The sequence below is a fragment of the Pleurodeles waltl genome, chromosome 6, assembly GCF_031143425.1.
Source record: "Pleurodeles waltl isolate 20211129_DDA chromosome 6, aPleWal1.hap1.20221129, whole genome shotgun sequence".
In the NCBI taxonomy this organism is placed as follows: Eukaryota; Metazoa; Chordata; class Amphibia; order Caudata; family Salamandridae; genus Pleurodeles; species Pleurodeles waltl.
Window position 1 is genome coordinate 98,858,605 of NC_090445.1, and position 25,855 is coordinate 98,884,459.

General features: G+C 41.7%; 1 protein-coding gene across 1 annotated transcript in view; it reads right to left on the reverse strand.

Annotated features, from left to right (window-relative positions):
* The window catches only part of ERBB2 (erb-b2 receptor tyrosine kinase 2), a 245,972-nt gene that overhangs the window by 61,314 nt on the left and 158,803 nt on the right, over positions 1–25,855 (reverse strand). The window contains exons 4-5 of the mRNA XM_069237437.1: positions 13,093–13,227; positions 6,909–6,995 (exon numbers count right to left, since the gene is read on the reverse strand). Of these exons, the coding sequence (XP_069093538.1) occupies positions 6,909–6,995; positions 13,093–13,227 (222 nt within the window). The remainder of the gene's footprint in view (positions 1–6,908; positions 6,996–13,092; positions 13,228–25,855) is intronic.

Consider the following 25,855-nt stretch of genomic DNA (forward strand, 5'->3'; position numbering starts at 1 on the left):
AGTGATAGTCACCTGCACACACAGATATCCCCCTAACATAGCTAAAACTAAAAACAAACTAAAAACTACTTCCAAAAATATTCAGTTTTGATATTAATGAGTTTTTTGGGTTAATTGAGAACATGGTTGTTGTTCAATAATAAAATTAATCCTCAAAAATACAACTTGCCTAATAATTCTGCACTCCCTGTACAAGAAACAACCAAACACATTTGGTCATCAGCATAATAGCTGGTGCCATTTGTTTCACAATGAAAACAGTGTTGTGGAGCAATAAAACCAGGACTTAAAGCAATTCCTAACAGCGAGAGTATTATGCAGGGGTCGTAGTTGGCTGAATTACTTGTATGGAGTCCAGAGAGCACTTCATAATCTGCCCAGAACGTCCCTGGGAGGGCGTACCCCATATGAAGTCCTGTTTGGGACACAAATGGAAGTTTCAGATCTTGATGGTCCTGCCGCGGAGGTGGCAGATACACCTTTTGACATAAATGAACGTGTCACTGTCTTGCAGGACTTACAACAGTTCTGTGATGATAATGCATCTGCCAGTGCCGCCTCCTTGGGAATCAGAGATGCACCAATAACATACACCAGCTGGATTCCAAACATTGTGGATCTAGTGCATCAAAGGATTTCTCTGAAAAAGGAGTTTTGTTCTTCTTATTGTGCATCAGTTCCAGCCCGGGGGATACACGGTGCCAGAACTGCTATTCTACCACCGCTGCCTGGTTCTAAAGAAAACCGCTTTGTCTCCATCGATAACGTCAGATTACACCATATGGTCGATCCTGCACAGCAGACATAGAGGACTCCTAGGTAGTCCCCAACTCCCTCTCACTACAGACCAGGATGTTCCTCTACAGGTTTTGAGAAGCAACGCTGACACTTCCCTGAGCTTGGGGAGGGTGGAAAAACATCTTTTACTTGTACCACTAACTGGGACAAGCAACATCCACAACATTTAGCAATTATTCCCAAACTCAACTCAAACAGATGGAATCATTTATTATGAACCACCAAGGGAGACTTCTTCCAGTTCTCCTCTTCCAAACACGGCTCCAGTCTTTGCATAAAGTGCTTCTGGATATTTTGCCAATGTCAACTACTATTTTACAGACGCATCTGCCTCTTCTGCAACAAGACTGTTAAGAGCACGTAAGCTGATACATTTGCTCAAAATTAACTATTTCATTTGTCCATGGAACTATCTGTGCCTCTTATTAACTGTTCTTGCCTTCCTTCCTTGGATTGGGTTTGTCATCATCTTTTTCTTATTAATACATGGTCATTACCTTCCTGAATGCTCTACAGTTGAATTGGTGGTTGAGGTCCAAAAAAACACATTTTAAAAGTATCTTTTGATATATATGGCCCAACGGAGGTTATTCAAATTCCATATGCATTTAAACTTTCAATGAATGATGTAATAACACCTGGACCTGTTTCTGATGATTGGGAACAGTTGATTCTATGTTGTCTGAAATAGAGTATTTTGCTGTTTTTTAAAGTAAAGATGTTTATCAATCAAAAGAAAATTACAGAGATATTTTCTGTTACAATTATAATGGACATGCACAATGTTTTGTTGACTGATACAAAATTAATTTATTCTGATTCCTTTGTTTCCCGGTTGGCTATAGAAGGCTGTGAATATTGGCTGAAGTTGATTGACTTAAAGAGTGTATTGCGAATGAAAAACTCGTGAATAAGGAGAGAAAGGCAGCTTTATTTAGAGCAAGCCTGATACCTGTTCAAATGATATTTTTAGATAAAACTGTACTACAGACAAGTTGTTTAGGCTTGGCAAAAATTAAGTAACTGAATGTATCCCTGTTCCTGCTAAATTCTACAAATGGGAAAAATATATTAATGCAACTCAAGATCAGCTTGATGGATGGGTCCAAAATGGAACATTTAATACATTACTTTTAAGTCCTGGTGGGTGTTTTTTGTAGTCAGTGTAAACAAATCATTGTCATGCGCGTTTTTCAAGCTCCACGTGGGGTTTGCGAACAAGTAGACCAGACCCTCGCTGTGTGTCATCAGAACATTCGGGTATAGTAACAACATACAGTGTAGGAAAAGTATGCCAGCAATGGTTAAAAGGTTCCTCACTAGAGGCTTTTAAAGAACACCTGTTTCCTGCCTAACAACACAGACTTGCAGAAGTTCCTGTTAGGTCCCAGAAGACAACTTAAAAAGCACTTCTTAAATGCAGGTTATAATGAAATTTGCAAACTTTCAACAAGAAGCCACTGCCCGGTTCAGGCAAATAGATCAGGAACATTTACATAAAGCATTAGCCATTGTAGATAATAGGATTAACAGCTTGTCTGACCGCATATACATTTTAAACAACATAATTTTATCTGCAATAGACATTATGTAAAGTGACATGTCATTTTTACAACATGGCCAGAGCAAGCTTAGGTCTATTATGCAGTTGGGATGGACACTACAAACATTATAATCTGGTCTCCTTCCCTGGCAACATGTTAGCACAGGGGGCATTTTTTCAGTATTTAATTTGACATGACAGCAACAAATAATGGCTAAGAAGGAAGCAACTTATGTTATGCTAAACATCGAAAAGTTATAAAAGTTGCCCTTTACTGTGGCTGAAACACCATCTGCCCAATGGTTAATACATGGGTTATCAATCTGCCTATGTCAACACTGCAATTCACATCCTGCTTAAAACACATTCCAGTGGGCAGATATGAAAGGCTGGGAGATAGTTACATCCATGAGGTATGGGAGCTACTCTTTTTGTACAAATGTCTCAATGGCATGAAAGAGATCTTTCTTAAAATGCAAAAAGACTTCTGGGAACCATTCAATGGTTTCTAAACAGATGTCCTTGCACAGGGCATGCAACGTTTTGGTAGTGAATTTAGCTTGCTATCTGAAGGGAGTTCCAATCCTCTTAAATATACCAGCATTCCTGTTCCTCACTAATGAAAGTTATGTACTTCTTAATAGTGACAGCTTTTGCGGAATGCATGTCAGAACTGCTTACGTGGTTTCAGTCTCCCAAATTGTCACCTGTTGTGGTAATGTTCTCCCCCCCCAAGCAACAGACAACAGTAGCAGATATTTGGCCTCATACTGCTACTTAAATGTGAATTTTGACAAGTTAAGCAGACTAAAATATTTATTGTTTTCAAAAACATGTGGCACTGACATCTACACATGATACCTAAGTGCTCCAAGTGGCAACGTCATCTGCAGAGAAACAGTCCTTTTTAAACACAAACTTTCTACAACACTTTGGTGAACTTGTGGGACTGATTTTTAACGTGTAAAGTACTAAAGGGATTGTAATTTTCTATAAGGCTGTTGGTTCTGGTTTCGTAAGCACTTTCTCCTCTATATTTGGCATTCTACCTTCAGCCGTACACTCAATATTCTTGCGTATTTTCGGGGAATTTCAAATTACTTTGGCTATAATAGGTGGCATCTTGATGTTGCTGCTTTTTATTTGCAATGGCTGTTCCATCACAACAAGGAGGACTGATGGCGCTTCCACCAGCACAACTATGATGCAGTATTTCAGAGCACCATTCCTGGAAGAACTGGAGTACAACTGGTTGCTGTCATTCAGACCAGTTTTGCATTGTGTGTAGCCCGTGTTTCGATGCCTCTGGTGTCTTTTTGAATGTGCACTAAATGTTTGTCTTTCTACGCTGCGCTTAATATCATTGGACCCTGACCTCATTACCAGACATGCACGTTGAGGGTGCATTTGCTATGGGAAACCATTTATGAGCTGCCCTTTGTGGATCATGCGGCTCTTGCCTCGACGTCTGGCTCAACATGGAATGCTGCTGCCTCAGTTGGACCTCAGGCTTTGGAACATGAATGCTCTTTGGTTTTCCTTTGCACTGATTTGGTCACACTACCACCTGCCGAAGTGGAATATTTCTTTGATTCAATTGTCCCGGCTGTAATTGGAGATTTTCAAAATGACACTGACTTTTAATTTGGTTTCATTGGCGCCACTACTAAGATTTTAAATTGTCCATTTCAATTTTTCTAATCCACCTGCACAAGCATGTTTTGACTTGTCACAGTTGACATTATGTACATATATTCTAAAGTATTACATTCTCGTTGCTTTTAAACTTAGTTTAGAAGTGGTAAAGAAGTTTAGTCCCTGACATGGGAGGGTGTTGTAGAGCCATTTTAGTGCTGTCTGAGGGCACGTTATTTTAGAAACTAGGCCTGATACCAGTGCCCTTTAGCCTAGCAAAGTTTCATTTTATTTAATTTTATTCTTTTAGAAACAATCACATTTGTGGTGATGCTTTATTTTCCTTTATCTTGCTGTCCTTTCACTTAGAAAAGCATTTCAATTTCTTAGCACAACATTCTTTCACACTGTGATTTCTCCAAGGCTGCAACGAGATAGGATGCCGGCATTGGTGGTACACCGCGTCTCTCATATTTTACAGAACCATATGTATCTTTACACTGGGACATTTCTCTCAGAACACCACAAGTTTTATTATAAAAACAAAACATCTCTCTGTCCCTTGCACATTAGAGGGAGGTTCCAGACAGATGACCACGACCGCATGCTGTCTGACTTCATTACAGCTGCTCGCTGAGACTGCTGGTTCCCTGGCCTATATGGGCATGGTGTCTCAATAGATTAGGGGCTCCTTCACTAGTGTCATAAGGAGGTATGGGGGATAATGTCTCCAGGGGAGGTCCTGAAGGGCAGATTAGGGCTTATTCTGCTGTTCTCTAACATAGAACATTAGTGGCGTAGGTAGGAATCACATATCTGTATACCGACAGTATGCTGGAACATTTTTTGTTTCACTTTTATTGTCACCATTTTGCTTCTAATATGTTTCATCATCCTAATTATTGCATTTCATGTTATTTGATCTAAGACTCAGCTATTTCAATAAATCTTATTGAAACGTTCCCTGCTTCTGTTTGTCTTTGCATGTGTGAGACAAATGTAACTGAGAGAAAAGGATGAGATCTGATCCACCACAATTTCCCTGAGAAGTCACAATGTCATGCGTCCGGTTGCCACAAATCATCCCTGCTGTTGGGCAGAAGTGAGGTGCTGCTAGCTGGCCAGAAATGGAATAGGGTAACAGTTGGTTGTCACATGGCGTGGGATTGGACTCAGTTCCCCACATTTAAGGTGATGCTGCTGCCCAAATTCAGCAGCCTCATTGGTACAATAAGAGCCAATGTGACAACTCAACCTGTCATGCATTAGAGTTGTGAAGAGAATATGGTGCATATGAACAAAATGCTCAGGTACCTTCTCAGGTGTTTGTTACGCTTCTGTGATGCTCAGCTCAGCATATGGATGCTGTAATTGCATAAGATAATCCTCTGTAGATACGACTAGAAGAAACACCAAAGCAGAAGGCTCCACAGATTCTGAAGAGAGCAAATGTTCTAACTTCTAGGATCTGATGCTCGATAACAAGTTATGAACCCTCAATGTGGACAGCATTCACAGTGACTCCACGAGGCATGTTTAGAATCTCAACTTCAATCTAGAGTTCTATGGTGACTACTGCCTAGGTTTTGAATGGCATGCTACTGATATTCTTGAGTATCTAACTCTGAGTAGCTCAACTACGACTAGCAGAATCAATAATGGTCAGATTTCGGTGCAACAAGAGAAGAAGCTGAGGTACAACTTTTCCTTGCCCTATTGAAAAGTGTGCCCAAAAGTAGTTTTATTTATCTCCTTAGGGGTGGCACTGACACAAACACAGTTTCAGTGTTTTAATCCCTAATAGGGCATATTTTGATACATTTTACATTTTGTAATAGCATGACAACCTGGAAGGCGGTCGGGAATTTGAAGCAGTCAGACCCTAACATAGCAGAAAGAGATCAGGAGCAACATCATTGCAGAAAATAGGCAGTCCACATAAAGAGACAGACTGGACTACAGTTCCCAGTGGCACCCACAAAGAACAGAAGAGGTTTTATGTTTGGTTGAAAGCTTTGGAGAACGGGCTAGTGGAAGGGCAAGATCTACATTGCTAACTGGTTAACGTATTCATTTCTGGGATAAACCAGCCACTTCTGGGACATTTTAGGCAGCTGAAGTATTTCAGGCTGTTTAGTTGTATGGCTTCCCAATTCGATCAGTTCGTCACTGTCACCACTCCTTGAACTCTTCTCGTTTTTTCCCCTTCCTGGTTTCCTTGCTTTTAGTGAAGCTAAGCAGGGTCATTGCATCCTGCTTGTCTTGTTTCCTTAATTCTACCTCTATCTAGGTCACGGTGGGGCTCACTAAGCCACTATAATAGTTGGGAAAAGTGAAGAGATATATGTAATCTACAAGATCCAACCTTAACTACACAACCAAATCTGAACTACTTAAAGTCATTTCATAACTACTACATTTGCTCATATAGTGAGTCAAAAGACCAACATCTCAATCTCCTTTGTGCTGAATCGTTTATACTAATAAACTCTCCTGGATTAAATGAGACTGCACTTGTGATGTCTTCTAAATACACAAAGTAAACATAAAAAATAGACCAAACACAATGAGTAACACTATTTAGCACATAGCACAGGCATCACCGGGACTACCTCTGTGTAGATAACATCCTTTTTATGGAAGGGTTAAACTTGGGCCTTGATGTGATCAGGTCTATAATACTGCAAGAACGTGCATACAGGCATTCCAATAAGGACCAATATGCTTTTGTAGTAGCATGCACAAACACTAATCCACGAACTGCAGCAAAACAAGCAAGCACATCAGCTTCCCACCTTCACTGGAGCAAAGGATGGCCTTTGAAATGTGAGCAAACCCACAAAGATATGACTCACGCTGTATAACGCAAACACTGATAAGTCAACAACCATGCCTGACTGCTTCACTTGCACTTGCCAGCTTAAGTACTTACAGATCTGACAGTATTTCTTTTCATCACCCCAGCAGGCTTCTGGAGCCCCAAGCGGTAGACTGGCACATGCAGGGGAACAAGATCCACCTAAGAAAGAAGAAAGAGAACATGGGACAGACTAACTAGCAAGACTCATATATAACAATCACCTTCATGAGAAATCCCCTACAAGAAAAGGAGACAGTAAAATACACTTCTTAATCAGCACTATGTGCAAGAAAATAGTTAAAATGCTAGACACAATGGGGCCTATTTACAAATTGAATTGTGTAGTACTTTAATAGTACCACAGTAGTACTATAAATTGCTAGTCACAAATCCACAAGTGTAAATCTCTACCACCGCCTCTCCTATCTTTTTTATGGGGAGGTCCTCACACATGTAAGTTTGCTACTTACTAGTAAATGTGGGAGGAACTAGAGGAGTTGCTTGAAAAAGAGGCCTGCTTACTACTAAATAGTAGAGGTTTATAGAGGAGTAAGGGTGTTTTAGGGAGGGCTATGCCCCCACATACAAAAACAATAAGTCCATTGCTGCTCACAAACTGCACTTCTAAAGTTGCTACAGCCAAAAAGGAACCCAAGAGCTGGAGTACGTCCAACACCACACATGGCCAACCAATGATACTGCAACATCCTCCACAGAAAATAATGGCAGTAGAGACTTTGAATAAAACCTCATAGGAAATAATTTTAAAAAATCAATTATTTATGAAAGTTAAACATATAAATATATTTTAATGTTCAAAAACATTTAAAAATAAACGAAATTTAATTATGAAATATGTTACGTTTTTGACTTTATGAATTAATGTAACATTAACTTTTACTAAACTATAATTAAATTACTTTTGATTAGTTCAATAAATCACTGCTATAATTAATAATGCATTGTAAACATATTTTTACTTTAGGTGGGAATGTAGTTTTTAGCTTAAACTTTAGAAAATATATATATATTTTTTAAAATATTTTTTATTTAACTTATATTTTTTATTTAACTTAATATATTTAATTTAACATTTAATTCAAGTAAATATATTTTTTTCATTTTGTTCTACATTTAAAATATATACACATATATATTTTATTATTTCCCAAACAACTGTAGAACGGAAATACGAATGCTGAAATATTAGATCATTGTATTGACATGATCAACAATAAGCAGCCATTGCGGTAGAAGAAAGCATATCTAATATATCAATAGTCATATGTATGCTATTTTGATTGTGACATTTCGCAGCACAAGACAATATGCCAGTGTTGTGGTCCCTTGTTCTTTGTTCATTGTTCTTTTTTCATTTGTCGCCCTAAGTGGGAAGGGTATGCCTGGAAGTGGGTCCAGTTCTCGCCACCAGATTCAAGCTAGCCTGGCTGATGAGGGGTGATACCCCGAACCCGGTCTCAAGATGCTTGTTTCTGGTCCAGGGAGGGCCTGGCATGGCAGTTCGGGCTGGACTGTACCCATGGGGGGGCTGGGGCAATACTGATTTGCATATGGCTGGGTCCAAACTGGAATAGCATGGTGAGCACAAACAAATTGATGGATTAAACCTAGATCTGTGACTGGTGGTGAATGTTTGATTTATTCCACTTTCCAGCCATCAACTGTTCTTTTTGCATTTGTCGCCCTAAGTAGGAAGGGTATACCCAGACGTGGGTCCCTTGTTCGCTACGCCACCAGATTCAAGCTAGTCTGGCCGATGACAGGTGATACCCCAAAACTGGTCTCAGGATGCTTGTTTGGAGGACCTAGCCTGGCAGTTCGGGCTGGACTGTTCCCATGTGGGGGCAGGGTTAAGACTGATTTGCATATGGCTGGGTCCAACCTGGAATGGCATGGCGAGCAAAACAATTGATAGATTCAACCCAGATCTGTGACTGGGGGATGAATGTCTGATTTGTTCCATATTCCGTCCATTAACTGTTCTTTTAGCAGTGGTCCATCAGCATTCGATCCCACCCTTCCCATCACAGAATTTCTGCTCCACTCTCCCAACATCCCAGTTCAATAATCAGGTCAATGCAGTCTAAATTCCTGTACCGGCTAAATTTACATTAATAAATAAAATTTAAAAAATTGTATTATTCGTTTTCTAGGTCAACAAACCTTTTTACTTTTCTCTATACATTATCACGAAAGGTGGAGATATCACTATAGTAAGGTATAGGGAAAACAAACAAAGCCTTTTGAATGTTACAATAAATTACTAAACATACTTTTATGTTAAATATTAATGTCAATTAATTTCATATCTTTATTTTAAATGTAGAATAAAAATGCTACAATACTATTAACTTAATTTTTAACATTGTAATTCATTTAAATACATTAAATTAAACTATTTTTATGAAGCGCAAGTTAAAAAATAAACTCCAAGTTAAAAAATAAACTCCCACCTACAGTATTTTTATTGTGCATAATTACTATTATTTATAAATAACTATTATTATATTATTTCTATATTATTACATAATATACGTTATATTATTACCTATTTTAAATAATGTAATTTAATTCAACATTACTTTCTATGGGTTTTATTTTAAGTCTCCATCTACATTATTTTCTATGAGAGGGTGTTGCAGTATCAGTGGCTGACCATGTGTGGTGATGGACTTTCTACTGTTTCGTTTTGGCGGTAGGGTCATATGCTCTAAATCTGTACCCAACACCTTTTTCACGGAGGACTAAAAGCAACAATCACAAACCGGAAAAAAGAGACAGACAGACAAAGTGATTAGGAAGAGCAAGACTAAAGAAATGAAGGCAGCGAGACACAATGGTTATTAAGCATTACCTGCAAGAAATTAGAGTGAAATTGAGCAAGAATTACATAGCAACAGTAAGGAAGACAATGAGACAGAGAGATAATAAAGAATAACCAAGTGGCACAGAGATGAGACATCAGGACACACAGGTCAGCAAAAATGAGCCAAAAAAATCGAATACAGACTTTGAGATAGAAATGAGTATAGAGTGAGAGGCATATACAGAAACCAGTATAGGGTGGAATACATACAACAGTATGATATACAGACATGAGTATTGTGAAAGCTCACACGTAGGCAACCAAAAAGGGTAAGAAATGTAAATATTTCTATACTGTGGCAATAGTGTGAGAGACACAGGTGCATGCATAGGGTTGAGATTCACACGGACACTACAACATAAAGAAACAAATTAGTGAGAGTGCATGAGAGAGACAAGATGACCTAAAGAAAAAGGCACTGATGCACATAGATACACACAGTAGTTTAAGATAAGACACTCAAACAGGTACCAGTACAAGGCAGACCCACAAGGACACCAGTGCAAATATACTAAGACAGGATCAGGTCCAAAAGGACCAACATCATCATGCACAGTAACAGACACAGTCTGGCTCATGTCATAGTTACAGTGACAGACAGCCTCTTGCAGAGTGACTGACACATTTTTGCACACATCACAGACACAAGCAATCATCCACAAATTCTCCTGGCACTGCACCATAACCAGAGCTCACCTGCCTCCTCTGTCTCTCAATGTCTCAGAAAGTCTCATTTATTATCATCTACACACCCCGGACCCAGCAACACTTTATAAGAGGGATGTCACACCTCAAAACCTTTGTTTCCAGGCAGCACTTCAGTTCTTGGAGACTTCAATCTATCCAGCAACTCCACCATAAAGAAAATGTAGGAGTCCCTTGACACACTTCTCAATACGCTGGACATGAAGCAGCCTTAACCTTATCCTGATGGCATGACCCTCGACCCACTGCGAGGACCTGACACTCCTGGAATGGACGCGCCATTTCAACATTTCCTTCTTCCTTCATCACTTCTTTTCACTGCACTGCAGTCAAAGAAAGAGAGAAAAATGGACTTCTTGCCATGAAAGATCTTGTCAATTCAGCGGAAACCATCCACATCACATCAAGTATAAACACACGACTAGACATCAGCAACATAGCACTGAAAAGTTGATCCTCTAATTCTAAACTGTCAGCAACACGATACAGAAGGTCTCTGACATGCAGTTTGGCATATGTAGAGAAGAAAAGAAAGGGAGATGGCCTCTCCAGGATGAAAGAGCTTTAGTCTGCACACTGAGCCCTAGTCGCCTCAGCCAAAATCCCCTTTTCCACAACTTGCATCAATGGAGCACCCATCAAAAAAAGAGAATACCTGAAGACCACAAGTCACTGTATCAGTCCTATTCCACATCCACATCCTTCAATCAGCTGACAAATACACTGCTATCAATCACTTCTTCAACTACATAACTGAATAAGTAACATCAGCAACACAAATCTTCCCACCATCAAGAGGAAACTGTTCACCTTCCTCTTGTACACTGAACTCATCAACTTTTTGAAATCACTAAGGACAATCTCATGTGGATATACCAGCATACTCACACTCATCATCAAGTCTAACATCCCTCCTTATTATTACTAACTTGTCTCTTAACATAGGAACTGTTTCACCAGGTTTCACAGCATCATCCCCTATTTTCCAATGAAGGGTATGCACCATTCATATGAAAACAAGAACAACCCAATACTGCCAATGTGTTTCAGACAGCTGCAGGTAAGGAATCAATAACACCCTCATTACTGAGGACACAAATGAACCCTGACCCCTGATCTTCTGCCATCAAGCACTGAATCATACACTAGTGACATACAGCCCTGCAATGGGTCACTCCTACAACTGCAACTGTAAATAGTTTACTTGGAGTTCCCAGGAAGCAATTTTCTCTTCTATCATCTTCAGCCTATAGGTCGAACCACTTGGAACCATACTCACCAACAACAACGTCAAGAGCCATCAATACGTTGATGACACTGAACTTTTTTTAACAGAATCTGATTTCAGAAAAACAGTGCAACTCTTTGTCTTGTCTCACCTGGAGAGAGGCAAGCCACTACTTAACAGCCTACCTGTTACCACTTTAGCACTCGTCAATTTCATCCATAGCATGTCGCATCAAAGGCATGGAGAAATTAACCACATATACAAACGCTGAAAGAATTAGCTTCTTGCTCTCCCCCACCCCATGGCACACATCATCTTGAAAACCACCTGTTAAAAAGGCCATCAGCAAAGCTAACCCAAAAACACAAGGCCGAGACACTAGCCACCTGATACAGTGTGCCATACCAAGATACAGGGCATTGCCAGACTGGAGGCAAAAATGCTCAAGGAAGAAAAATATAAACATCCAGCATTCATCAACTATGCCCCCAGATAGTGGAAAAGCAGCGCTCCATTCCTCTTTCAAAAAAACCCTAAAGACTCAGCCCCTCATTATGACTTCAGCAGACGGAAGAGCCAACTGCCAAAGCCATGCAGTCAGAAAACCGCCAGTGCGGTGATCTGACCGCGAGGGCCATTATGAGTTTCCTGCTGGGCCAGCAGGCAGAAACACAGTTTCTGCCCTCTGGCCCAGCGGGAAATGCACAACAAAATTGCCGCTGGCTCGTAATATGGCCAGCGGCAATGTTGTTGTGCAGCGGGTGCACCAGCACCTATCGCGCAAATCACTGTCTGATTTGTGCGATGGGGCTGGCCAGGGAAGATCCCCGCACTGCCCATGCCAAGGGCATAGGCAGTGAGGGGATCCCCCCCCCCTGGGGCTCCCAGCACCTCGTCTCCGCCAGCATTTACATGGCGGTCAAACCGCCATGTAAATGCCAGAGGAGAAGGGACTCGTAATCTCCAGGGCAGCGCTGCCCTGGTGGATTAAGACCACCGGTACCGCCAGGTGGTCGGCCAGTAAAAAAAAGTGGAGATGCCAGCGTTCCGACTGTGGCGCTTTTACCACGGTCAAAATGTGGAGGCCAGTCCAACTGCCACCGCAAGTCTGGCAGTCCTAGGACCCCCAGACTCATAATGAGGGCCTCAGGGCTTAAAGGAACATTATCCCACAACAAAAGAACACTCTTGTTACCTACCATCGGAAATAACAGTGAATTGTACACCTAGGCTTTCCTTGCCCACTGATTAGCACTCCATTGCGTCTCACATATATTAGTATGCTCACAAATACCTTTATGCATAGTGACAGACGTAGTCTAGCACATTTAATATTCAGATACAAAGTCACCAACATTCTCTCACATCACAGATACCCTTGTGTACAGTGGACATTTTTGTGAACCCCTCAAACACTGAAGTGTGACTGTCCTTACAGTCACGGCTCCTGTTGACGGGCAGGACAGTTTCTTTGATGCTGTTGTACTTGTTGAAGATGTCATCCCAGCGCAGAGTTTCTTGGAAGCACAGCTGCGAATTACCCGTAATCCACACACCTCCTTTCAGGATTTCTGAGGGAAAGAAAAGAGGTAATTATTATAGAAGTCTCCATCACTCTCCATGGATATGACAATGTCACTACACTCTCCAGCTTGATAATCATAGGTTTAGTTTCAAGTTTTTGATTTTGTCCCTGTAATGGAACAGTATTGAGTGAATGTCCTTTTAGAGGAGGGAGCTTCCATTTCCACACCAGAATTATTAGATACATTTTCCACTACCACTGATGGCCTTTTCCTTCACTTCTTCAAAGGAGGAGAAAGGTTTTTCTTTTTTAAATCAGAAATGTTTCTGAGGCCTGAAAAAACAGTGATGGCTGTTTACCAGCATTTCAGCCTTGCAGGCTAAAAGGTTGAAGATGTTGCGTTAGAGGTCCTCCTTTAGGAAGATGAGCAACGGTTGGTTAAATGTCTTGGAAGTAGTGTGTTCAGCTGGGAATGAAATATCATGAAAAAAAACAAGGGGATATTAAAAAAGACATAGGCACCTCATCCCAATAGATCAAAAAGAGGAAGTTAATTATAGGACTGAAGCTTGAGGGGTTAGCAACAGTGTTCTGGCAGGGTCACAACAAGGTTACCACTCTTAGGCCTTCATAGTATTGGTACGGTATTGTTATAGGTCTGTCAACTGCAATTGTAATCTTCATTGTAAGATATGAAACCATATGCAATAGGTAAAAACATGGTGCAGAAAGATCATTATGATAATTTATACAATGTATACAATTAATAATTTGTATATAATTTAAAAACTGTTCTACCTGAAACACATATTATTTTCATAGCTGTATAATTGTTATGATTTGTTCCCACAAGTGGAAAGCTGACTTTACTCACTTTATTGTCACTTTAGTGCTGGCACAATAAGTGCTGCAGTCCACTAGTGACACAACATACAAGCTATAGTTATATGGGGTACCATATTATAGGGTCTTATAAGTAGTTAAATGTGCCAATTAGGAATGTTGACATTGCTACGTGTTTTAGGGGTCAGAGCAAATAGACTGGATCCTGATTAGCACAGTCCAGTGCACAGGCTACAAAAACCAGCAATACGATCTATGAAAAAGTGGGCCTTAAATGCCCCTGGGGCAGGGAGCATGGTATTTAAAAGTAGGGCATGTATGTTTAATGTTTTATTAGGCCTGGCAATGATAAATGTCCACATTTGTTTTTCACTGTGGCAAGGCTGGCTCTCCCATAGGCTAACAATGGTTTATACAAAAAGTGCTTAATTCAGTTTGAGAGTAGCTACAAAATTGGTCATGGACTAATATTAATAGTAATTTCAAATTCAACTTAGTAGTCAGATTTTATAATATTATTAGGGAACAGACACGTTTAGGAATCTATTAGAAAATATTGTGTCCCAACACAGTGGTGGTTTCTGTACATGGGCGTCGGGGCTCCGCCCCCTTTACAATCACAATAAAATAAAAAACAATCATTTTTTTTTTTTTAAATAAAAATAACAATACTCTCTTTTTTTAACTTTATAAAACAGGGAGCACTATCTCCCCCACTCAGCAACACCAGCATTGTTGTTGCTGTGCTTTACACTGCGGACAAGTGACGTGACGTCACATGATCACTTTAACTGATCCCCAGGCCCAAAGTGAGTATATTTGCCAGGCTGACAATCTCACAGCCCTGAGGCCTATGAGGTCATCAGCTCAGCAAAGACACAGCATCAATGCCTAGTCTCCACCCCCTGATAACACGGAGGCCAAGTTAGTCCCGGGCGTTTCTGATTCAAGCACTGACGCGCTTAGCCTCCACGTCAATCAGGTAGTGGAGAGCATTGTCACCCCACCCTTTCCCAACTTGCCACAGGGTGTGGGTGGAACCTCATCCCGTGACGAGCTGGGAAAGGGTGTAGCAGGCGGGAATACCCGGCCCGAAAGCACTGCAGGACAGGTTCCTGTTGCAGTGCTGCGAGTTGTGACTCGTCGTGGACCGTCGCGGACGATAGCAGCATATCTAAAGTGAACTTCGTACTTGTAAAGCGCACGCCGACCCTAAGGTATCGAGGCGCTGAACGCATAGCGCTGTGGAACCCACCTCCCCCCCGGCTTTTCCCTGTGAGGTGCCCACTCCTGGGAAACCCCCAAGTTAAAGCCAGGCATCCCAGCGCTATTGGGGCCGTTATGGAGATTAAGCAAGCTATTGCCCAGAGTTGCAGAGTGAGACCCATGAATTAGATTAGGCACCAAGGCGAGAAATATCCTGTCCAGGGAAATTGAGCCCAAGAACCGCCGAGGCGGGAATTGAACCATAGCCCCGGGCCAGATCTCTGCATCAGGGTCTGCCTCTCTAACCATTATGCCACACTTCTCCTAAAGAAGTCTGCCCGCTGCCCGGCACTCGGCAGATCAACACCAGGTAAGAAAGACCTAATGAATGAAGTGACTGCCAATAGCGTAGCGATCGGTATGTGTGCATTCACAGAATTGTGCTTGTTTTCTTTTCTCTTTTTTCCTGGTAAAAAGTAGTTGGAAAGCTGATAGGTCGAAACAGCAAGACCTGTTCTCTTTACCAGTACTTGGTTCGATTACTTGTTGCGAGACAAGACCACTAATCACTTGTTTTCAGACTGACTAGAACACACTGTCAGAAGCACACATGAAACCAAAGGAGGCACCAGAGCACTGCAAAATAGGAAGTACTTTCACTTTTTCCTTCAATGCAATTACGTTGTTTCAAAACTTTAAATATGATCAACTGGTTCATGTACTGCTGGGGGTACAGATAAGAACAGCACTGCAGGCAAAGTGTTTCTTTTTAATTTTGAATACTATAAAGGATCAAATGACAAAAAAACGAATAGAATTCTAATCTAAGTTCTGAAAAAATGTCATGATTTTCTTTGTATTTTTCAAAGTGAATTTGATTTATTGATAAAACAATCCTCAGATATCTGCAGGAAAAGCACACCCTGGAGGCGAATCCGTGGCAGCATTTCGTAGATTCTGGTGTATTCTCCTCTGCACACAACACTTTCATCATAAATAAGAGGGTTTTTCCTGATCACAAAGTCTGTTAAGCTCTTAACGTAGCTATATCTACTTGTGGATGTTTCATTTCTTAGTTCGAGGTTCGCTTTCCGCTTGGTCTCATCGTTACCCCACATGCTGTTCAATAACAATCTAGGCAAAGTATTATTTATTGTTACTTGGATTTGATGTGAAGTAAAAAAAAAAAAAGCACCTCTGATTATTCCAACATAATAAATTATTTTTGCTACATTTCTTTATCGCGGCTTTTCAGATATGTATAAACATACCATTAAATTAAAAAAGGCTTACACAAAGTTCACATTACCTACTTACAGCAAGGAAAAGAAAACATAGCTTAAAGTGAAAAATGTATGGTTTGGAAGTGAAACCAGGGTTTCCTTATTGTTTTTCTTCGGAATATTAGTCTACTTCAGACATACAGGACTAAAATGTTCATATTACAGTGGCCGATGCATTGAGAGCTTAATTTTCAAGGGCGATCTACTCACTGCACAGCAGCTGCATTAAAAGCTCGAGGGCTCATCCCTTGCTTGTTTAGACTCATTTAAGACCACGGCATCACCATTTTCCTTATTAGCGTCACCTCAATTAAACATGCTTTATATGCTGCTACAGGGCACCTTCCCTGAAACTGTTGCCCCTCAATGAGGAGTCTGCGCTGAAGGGCACGTCATTGCACTTGAGATGCAGACCAATCCTGAGGCAAAATGGATATGTGCCTCTCCCAGTCTGGCTCATGTTGCATCCCTCTAAGTTTATTTGCTCTGCAATGTGACCTATTGCACTCAGGTGTGCAGCCAGCAAAATGAATACAGTGCACAATTCAGGAGTGTAGAATCAATGGGGCTTGCATTCTCAAGCACTTTTCTGGGGAATTATACTGTCCAGTTCTAGAGGCCTTATTCCAGAGAACCCTTTTCCATTTCTATTGGTTTTCAGCTAGAATAGTGTGTGCACACTAAATCTCACAATTTGTGTGTTCAGAGTTTAGATCCTTATGTTGGCAAATATAGATGCCCTGCGTGTGCTTGGTCCTTCCAAATGCGTACTGACTCTCAAAAGGCTAAGGAGTATGACAAATTATCTATTTCGTTAGTCAACTGTCGCTCGTTAGGGGCTCATATAATAGATATCCACCTTCTGGTGGAACAAATAAAACCTCTGGCCTTGTTTCTAACAGAAGCTTGGCTGGATGAAAGTTCTGCTCCAGATATTGTGATGGCACTTCCCACCGGCTATAAACTTAGCAGAATTGATAGACCTAACAGAGGGGGTGATATAGCAGTTATCTATAGAGATATATGTAAGATTACAACAGCACCTACATTGATTAAAGGTTGTGAGAGTATGTCCTTCTCTATCAGTGTGAATCCTCATTACACCCTGTCTGGTGTTTTGATCTACCGTCCACCAGGTCCTATGGGAGACTTTATGACCTCACTGGCAGAGAATATCTCGCAACTAGTTTGTACTAAATCAAACTTCCTATTGCTGGGAGATTTTAATCTACATGCGGAAAATGAAGATAATGCTTCGACTAATATGTTAATAGCAGATATGAAGGCATGTGACCTAGTACAGTTAATTCAGGGTCCTACTCATAATAGAGGTCACACACTTGATCTGGTATTCTCCAATGTGTCAGGTTTAGAATTTTTATCATCCGGTCCGCTAGCATGGTCGGATCATTTTTTGCTAGAGTTAGAACTATCCATTTCTCGATATAAGAGCATGAATATCAGGACCCCTCAACGTAGAAGGAAATGGCACAAACTAAAGGCCACAGAGTTTATTAACTCATTGGAGAAGAAGAGACCAGGAAATCTAAACACAAATAATATAACCATTTTTAAGCACTCTCTGAACAAATGGATAGAGGATAGCTTGGATGAAATCATACCCCTTTCTTCTACCAAAAAACTGCCTCGAAAGAAATCGGCTCCATGGTTCATTGCAAGCCTACTTGAGAAGAAAAGAGAATGTAGGAAGCAAGAGAGGAAGTGGAGATACACTCTAGATGATTCCGTGAAAAGGGAATATAAGAATATGATTCGAGCCTATCACTTAGAAATTAAAAAGGCAAAGGCTACATATTATTCTGATAAAATTGAAGCAGCATCTAATTCTCCCAAGGAGATATTTAACGCCTTAAAAGATCTCATTCATCCAATTGAGGAGCCAGAAACTATGGAGTCCCCACAGCAACATGTGGAGGATCTGGCAAGCTTTATTTTAAGTAAAATTCCGGATATTTATGTAGCCTTCCCTAACTCCCTAACCAAAGATCATGTGGTGATGAACCAGGAGATTAGGGAAGACATTTTTTTAACAAATTTTATTCCTATTAGTCTGGATAGAGTTATTAAATTACTGAGCTCAACTAAATCAGGCTCTCCGCTGGATCCTGCTCCTCCTCAGATTCTCTCTATGGGAACACCAGTGTTAGGTCCGATAATCACTAAACTTATTAATACTTCATTAGCTTCTGGCACTGTACCAGACTCCTATAAACATGCCATTGTCAAGCCTCTCCTAAAAAAAACTAATTTGGATTCCAAGTTACTGACTAACTACAGACCGATTTCATTGCTACCTATAATGGCTAAACTTGCAGAGAAGCATGTACATTCTCAGCTATCTACTCTTCTGGAAGATAAAAAGCTTTTACACCCCACCCAGATGGGTTTTAGGCCTAGGCATGGGACTGAAACCGCACTGATTGCGATCACAGAAGAAGCAAAAAAGAGGATGGATAAAGGAATTGAAAACGCTATCATCCTCCTAGATCTGAGTGCGGCATTCGATACGGTTGATCTAGATATCCTTAAAGACAGATTGCAAGGATGTGGAATCTCTGGAGTCGCATTAGAATGGATTCTCTCGTTCATACATGGAAGGTCCTTTCAGGTACTGGATAGATCGTGTACTTCTAGGCGCACCTTCAGTAGTTGTGGTGTCCGACACGGGTCTGCTCTGAGTCCGCTACTCCATAACACCTACATGCGGCCATTATCAGAGATCGTTGAGCAATTTGGACTGAACCTGGTGTCCTATGCAGACGATACTCAACTGATTGTTTCCCTCTCCAATACTTACCCGGATATGGGGACGGCACTAGGTCCCTGTCTGAAAGCAGTTGCTGCATGGATGTCAGGAAGTAAATTGAAGCTCAATGATGAAAAAACTGAGGTTATGTTCTTTGGGCAAAAAACTTCCTTAGTCAATCCTAGCTTATTAATAGGAGTGTCCACCCTCCCACTCCCTAAATGTCTTATTAAAAGCCTTGGGGTATGGCTGGACCCCCAACTCTCAATGTCCCAACACGCCAATAGAATAGCAGGAACCTCCTCTGCTCTGCTTAGCACTCTAATGAAGGTTATAACAATACTACCTTTTCTTGCCAGAAGATTGGTTATTCAGGCACTGATAGGTTCTCGGATTGATTAAGGCAATGCCCTGTTTGTTGGATCACCAAGATATGTGATACAAAGATTACAGAGGGTACAAAACGCAGCTGCATGTTTGCTCTTAAATACTCCTAAGCAATATTCCATACGGGCCGGAATCTCGTCCCTACATTGGCTCCCAGTGGATAAAAGGATTCAGTTCAAGGCCCTATGCCACATTTATAGAGCCATATTCGATCATGGTCCTGAAATGCTCAAAACTCTGGCATCTGTCTACATCCCAGCCAGGCCACTCAGATCCTCCTCAGCTATGCTGGTCATAGTTCCAACAGTGAAGAAAGCAAGATGGGGAGGAAGATCTTTGTCATATCAAGGTGCTCTACTTTGGAATACCCTTCCTCTTAATATCAGATCAAATTCACAAGAGATTTCTTTTAGGAAGGACTTGAAAACCTGGTTATTTAAAACTTAATTCCTACACGAATATAAACAGTGACAAATCTGTTATTGCAGTGTAAGCGCTACGAGGCCTCTGGGCAGTTTAGGCGCTATATAAGCAATTATAATATAACATAACATAACACCTATAGAACCGTCTATCTGTTCAGTTCTAGAGGACTCATGTAATGCTTTTGTTAAAGTTCTGGAAACCACGTGTTTATTATGTGTAGTGTGTCGGAAGCATCCTGGAGACTCATTCTGTTCAGAGGGTTCTCAAGAGTATGGAACAGTGCTAACAGCCAGAGCAGCACATGTGTTTTGTGCAATTGGTTTTACTGCAAAATGCGTCCTCAAAGACACAGAATTTGTACTAAAATATAGCAAGCACTAAATGCTGCTTTTGTTGAATTTCATGTAATTACGCAAAAGCAAATGATGTGAATTTTGCACACCCCTCGTGCTGAGGCACAATTACGAATATGTAGCAAGTTACTCAGTGGGAGTGGGTTTGGGAGTGCTGCGGCTGGAAGCGTGCTTGTCATGTGGCCTATACTGGCAGCGTCTCGATGTTGTGCGCGAGGACCAGAGTTCTTCTGTGTTTTGTTGCTGCACCTATTTTGAACTTGAAGCCAAATTAAGTTGGAGATAGGACAGCGCAGAGACAATGGAGAGCTAATAGACTTGTTGTCTTTAAGGTAGAGACGCAGCACCCCATAACAAGCATCCACCTTTTCTTGTGCTAATATAACAGATCTGTTGCATTCCCATTCGCTAGTCACGCCTCCTTTGCAGTCTTAGCTGGGGGGTTTTAACCCAGAATGAAGCCACAAGCTGAAGCGACATGTATGCAAATGTTCAAATTGTTCAATGGCTGGAAAACAATAGGGCTTGCGCTGCACATGACATCACCTGCTAGCACAGCGTGCCTCCTGTCAGCCTTTGGGGTACTACTTACCACGCACTGCGCCAGCTGTGGTGGCAGGCACAGTACCTTCAGTTCCACCACAACACCTGCCACGATACCCTTCACATTGCTCTCTAGCACCCTGCTCACTACCCATGGTACCTGTTTGTAATCTTCATGAACATATGCATGACACCCACCCTGCACATGTGCTCCTTTCAGTGGAAGAGAACAGATGCTCTTAGCGTAATGCCCATTCGACTCAGTCCTGCTCGTGCAGCGCAAGTGTCCCGGCGTGACCTGTGGGGTGGGGTTGAAGGGAACATGTACTACACAGCGATCAGACGCACCTCGTGTGTGTCTCCAGGTCAGCATCTGGCTGCAAACACAGGGCAGCACTCCATTTTAGGATGGTGAGAACTGTGCATTAGGGTGTCATTAAGGTTCGGTAAGATGTATATCTGTAACTGTGGACCCCCTTTTCAAGTGGAGTAGCGAGAGCGTAAGTGAATCCAAAACATAGGGGGTGATTCTAACTTCGGCGGGCGGCGGAGGCCGCCCGCCAAAGTTCCCCCACCAAAATACCGCTCCGCGGTCCAAAGACCGCTGAGGGTATTTTGGGATTTGCCCTGGGCTGGCGGGCGGCCGCCAAAAGGCCGCCCGCCAGCCCAGGGCAAATCAACCTTCCCCCGAGGACGCCGGCTCAGAATTGAGCCGGCGTAGTGGGAAGGTGCGACGGGTGCAGTGGCACCCGTCGCGTATTTCAGTGTCTGCATAGCAGACACTGAAATACTTTGTGGGGCCCTCTTACGGGGGCCTCTGCAGTGCCCATGCCATTGGCATGGGCACTGCAGGGGCCCCCAGGGGCCCCGTGGCACCCCCTACCGCCATCCTGTTCCTGGCGGGAGACCCGCCAGGAACAGGATGGCGGTAGGGGGTGTCAGAATCCCCATGGCGGCGGAGCGCGAGGATTCTGCAGGGCAGCGGGAAACCGGCGGGAGACCGCCGGTTTCCCGCATCTGACCGCGGCCGAACCGCTTCGGTCAGAATGCCCTGCGGGGCACCGTCGGTCTGTCGGCGGTGCTCCCGCCGACCCTGGCCCCGGCGGTCTCTGACCGCCGGGGTCAGAATGACCCCCATAGTGTTTTTACTTTGTCCCAGATTTACGGTACAATTCTAGGGTTTATTCTCATATCCTGGACTGCCTGTGTCCCTCAAATGGTTGTCTGTGTCTGCTTTTGAGGACTTAAACAGATGGGATGTTTCAGAACTGTCCCCAAAAAGTAGGCACTGACATCCTGCAGAACGTGGATGCGCGTAGTGCTCTCTGACCTCAGTCAGTCCTCAGCCTTCGTCCACCTTCTGACTGGCTGCAGGTGAGAGGGTGTTTGATGACGTCAAGAAAAGCTCTTGGGTCAAAGTCACAAGCTCAGGCCGACCGTGACGGAACGTGGGCCAGCTACAGGAACCCACCTGCTGAACACAGAACCTTATATCCAGCGCCGTGTTGCTTTGCATCATTCTTACCCACAGTTCCTTGATGTTGCTGAAAAATGCAGAATAAATAGCTTTTAACATATTCAAGCTGTTCAGTGGTTTGAGATGTGTATCTAATGGTCCATAGTCTCAAAGCTTATATCATATTTCAATTATTCGCAGGCACCAGGGAGGAGGTCAGCAGATAGTTAAACCTCAGGCAGCAGAGAGGAAACCAGCAGAAACATTTTTTACAGGCACCAGAGGAAATCAGCAGGTAGTTTGACAAGTACCAGGAAGGAAATCAGCAGATAGCTTGTCAATAGGAACAAGAGAGGAACTCAGCAGAAAGTTGTCTCCAGATTCCTGAGGAACTCAGCAGATAGTCTATCAGGAGGCATGATTTACTAAATCAGCAGAAAGTTCATCACCTATTGCTAAAAAGTAACTTGAAGTGCAGTTGCAAGTGGAGGAAGAATCTATAATCTAGTTTAGCCTTTCTTTGTCTTGTTCATTTAATTGTTTGCAAAAGTGAACACAGTTGACAGTTTACTCACAAAACCATTTCTGGGAATGACACCCAAAGACAAACTTCGTGTTAAAGCACTAGGACCAGAGAAACCAGACATAAACATTGAGCAGTCTGCAAAAGACCGGGGGAAAGGTTACACACGTAGGTTTACACGAACATGGTTTGATAAAATGGAGTGGCTTACTGCCAGTTCTTCTAAGAATGCCTTGTTCTGTTTCCCCTGCTTGCTCCTTTGGGGTGAAGTTAGCTGGACTAGAAGAGGAGTTACTGATCTAAAGCATCTGGCAGAAAAAATAAAGAGACAAGACTCCAGTGAATCCCACTTGACCAAGGTATTAAAGTTATCTTTGTTTGGAAAATCAAATATTGCACTCCAGTTAAATGAAGCCTACCGCAAGGAAGTAATCAAACATAATGAGGAGGGTGATAAGAACTGTTATATATTATCAAAATTGATTGACTATGTGAAATTTTGTGGAGCCTTTGAATTGGCGTTGCAAGGCCATGATGAAACAGAAGACTCATTAAATGCAGGTGTCTTCAGAGGTCTGGTTGATTTTGTGTCCAGTATAGACAGTGCAATGGAAGCACACTTTATAAGTGCAACTGTGTTTAAAGGCACTTCCAAGACAATCCAGAATGAGTTGCTTGACTGTGTGCAGGAGGTAACAGGAGAAACCATTGTGCAGCAATTAAGAAGCACTGATTACCTGGCTATCCAGGCTGATGATACAACTGATGTCTCTACCAAGACACAGTCAGTACTTGTTTTTCGCTACATTGATGGCAATTCCAAGGTGGTAGAAATATTTTATTGCTTCTCGTATCTGAAAGATTCATCTGCCGATACAATTTCAGCAGCTATTCTTAATGAACTTAACCTTATACTACCAGAACGGAGTGGTAAAGAGAAGTTAATTGCTCAGAGCTATGATGACGCTAGTGTCATGAGTGGTGCCTCTGGTGGGGTTAAAAAAAATCAGAGATGTATACCCTAATGCACACTATGTCCACTGCTACGCCCACCAACTAAATCTTATAATGGAACAGGCTGCATCGAAAATATCCAGAGTCAGACATTTCTTTCAAGAGCTGGGTGGCATTACTGCATTTTTTTCCCATTCTCCAAAACGGACTGAAGTTCTTGAACAGATAGTGGCAAGAAGAATACCGAAAGGGTCTGCAACTCACTGGAACTTCAACATTCGAGCTATCAATATAATTCACAAACACAGAGATTACCTTGTAGAATGCATGAAATCTATTACACAAAACACTACATTTGATTCCACTTCTGTATGTGAAGCAAAGGGCTTTACCAGAACTCGGGAAGACAAAGAGTTCCTTTTTTTTCTTTTTATGTTCCACAGCATAATGCCTCATGTCAATATTTTATACAATCAGTTGCAAAAGCGAGACATTTATACTTTATTTGTACAAAGGGCCACTTCAGACTTTGTGATAAGCATCAACAAGGTACGAAAGTTCATTGACAATTTGGACTCTGAATTGCCACATGATTCTCAATTTACAAACCGCAAGCTGCAGATAAGTACCTTGATAAAGGAGGGAAAAGAAGTATGTGACATTATTGTGGTGCATGCCAGGGAGCGCTTTGCATTTACAAGGCATCTTGTCAGTGCAACACTACTGCATAGTGAGCTGTTTCAAAAACATGCCAATTGTTTTCCTAGTGCAGCTCTCAATGAAACAGTTGAAGCATATCCAAAGCTAACAAAGTCAAGACTACGCACTGAGCTATCAATCCTGTATGGAATACAGGATTTTTATCAGGCTACAGGCGGTGCCATGTATTTATATATATTTATATGTCAAAATAACCTACAGAAATCTTTTTCTGAGACTCTAAAGTTATGGAGAATTGTCATTACAACGCCCATTACAACATGTGAAGCTGAAAGATGTTTTTCTACACTGAAGAGAATAAAAACATTTTTAAGAAACACAATGACTCAAGCTCGACTAAATGCTATAGCCATGCTATCAATGGAAAAGGAACTAATAAATCAGATTCCACAATTCAACAAAAGAACTATTGAAAAGTTTGCTCACATTAAATGTAAACTTTCTGTATAAATAGAAACCATGGCAATGCATGTAATGTTGTAAAATATTGTTCCTGGGGAATACAGTTTTGGTTTAGTTTGTATTTAAGCAACATTAAGAAATACTGTGGTTACCTTGTATGCAAGAAAGTGCACCATGTATTCAATGTACGGTTCAGTATTTTGCATTGCCTGAGAGGAATTCAGACTTGCTTATCCTTACAAAGCCACATAAGCTTGCTGTTGTTCAGGGTATTAGATAATATACCTCTCACTGTTTCTTTTTTAAAAAGGTTCACCAGCAAATATGGCCCAGTAATGTAAATAACCTAAACTCTGGAAAGCTTTGGACAAACTTACAAACCACAGCCAGACAGACTGACAATGTGCCTTCCATGACATACGTAAAGATGCTGCATACTGACCAACATTTGCTCTTTTCCGAATTGCAAAATCATAAACTGTAATGTATGCTGTGCTGTTAGAAGTCTGTAGAATCCTGGACATAGTTTTTTTTACCATATCTAGGGCTATGAGTACCACATGGACTGATAATGAGTGAATTTGTTGATAATAATTCTTGCTTTATAATGATGGACTTCCTTACTGAATCGATATGGCTTAACCCCTTCGCTGCCAGGCCTTTTCCCCCTCCTGTGCCAGGCCTTTTTTTGCCTATTTGGGGCAGTTCGCGCTTAGGCCCTCATAACTTTTTGTCCACATAAGCTAACCACGCCAAATTTGCGTCCTTTTTTTCCAACATCCTAGGGATTCTAAAGGTACCCAGACTTTGT